General features: G+C 74.5%; 1 protein-coding gene across 1 annotated transcript in view; it reads right to left on the reverse strand.

Moving 5' to 3' along the window:
• Positions 1-269, reverse strand: part of LOC119594633 (vang-like protein 2) — a gene marked incomplete at its 3' end in the record, with an annotated part of 15,594 nt that extends 15,325 nt beyond the window's left edge. Inside the window, 1 exon segment of the mRNA XM_037943682.1 lies at positions 1-269. Within this exon segment, the coding sequence (XP_037799610.1) occupies positions 1-171 (171 nt within the window).
• Positions 270-275: the final 6 nt, after the last annotated feature.

The raw sequence follows: 275 nt of genomic DNA on the forward strand, positions 1-275 counted from the left end.
GAAGTGCTGCGGGTGTGGGAAGGGCCCGGCCTGCGGGTGGCGCTGGAGCGACGCGTAGATGCTGGCGTCGGTGAAGCCCGAGACGACGGAGTCCTGGTCAGGTGTCCAGGCGCCCTGGGCTGCGCTCGCTGCGGCATACGACGACCCCGGGTTGGCCACCGAGAAGGACATAGATACCCTGTCCCTGCGGCGGAGCGGCGCGGCGGCGGCGGACGGGCTGCTGCAGGCGCTGCCGCGGGGGGGCCTGGGGGGCCCGGGGCTCCTGAGGAGGGCGT

This window comes from Penaeus monodon, chromosome 34 (assembly GCF_015228065.2).
Source record: "Penaeus monodon isolate SGIC_2016 chromosome 34, NSTDA_Pmon_1, whole genome shotgun sequence".
NCBI classification, from domain to species: Eukaryota; Metazoa; Arthropoda; class Malacostraca; order Decapoda; family Penaeidae; genus Penaeus; species Penaeus monodon.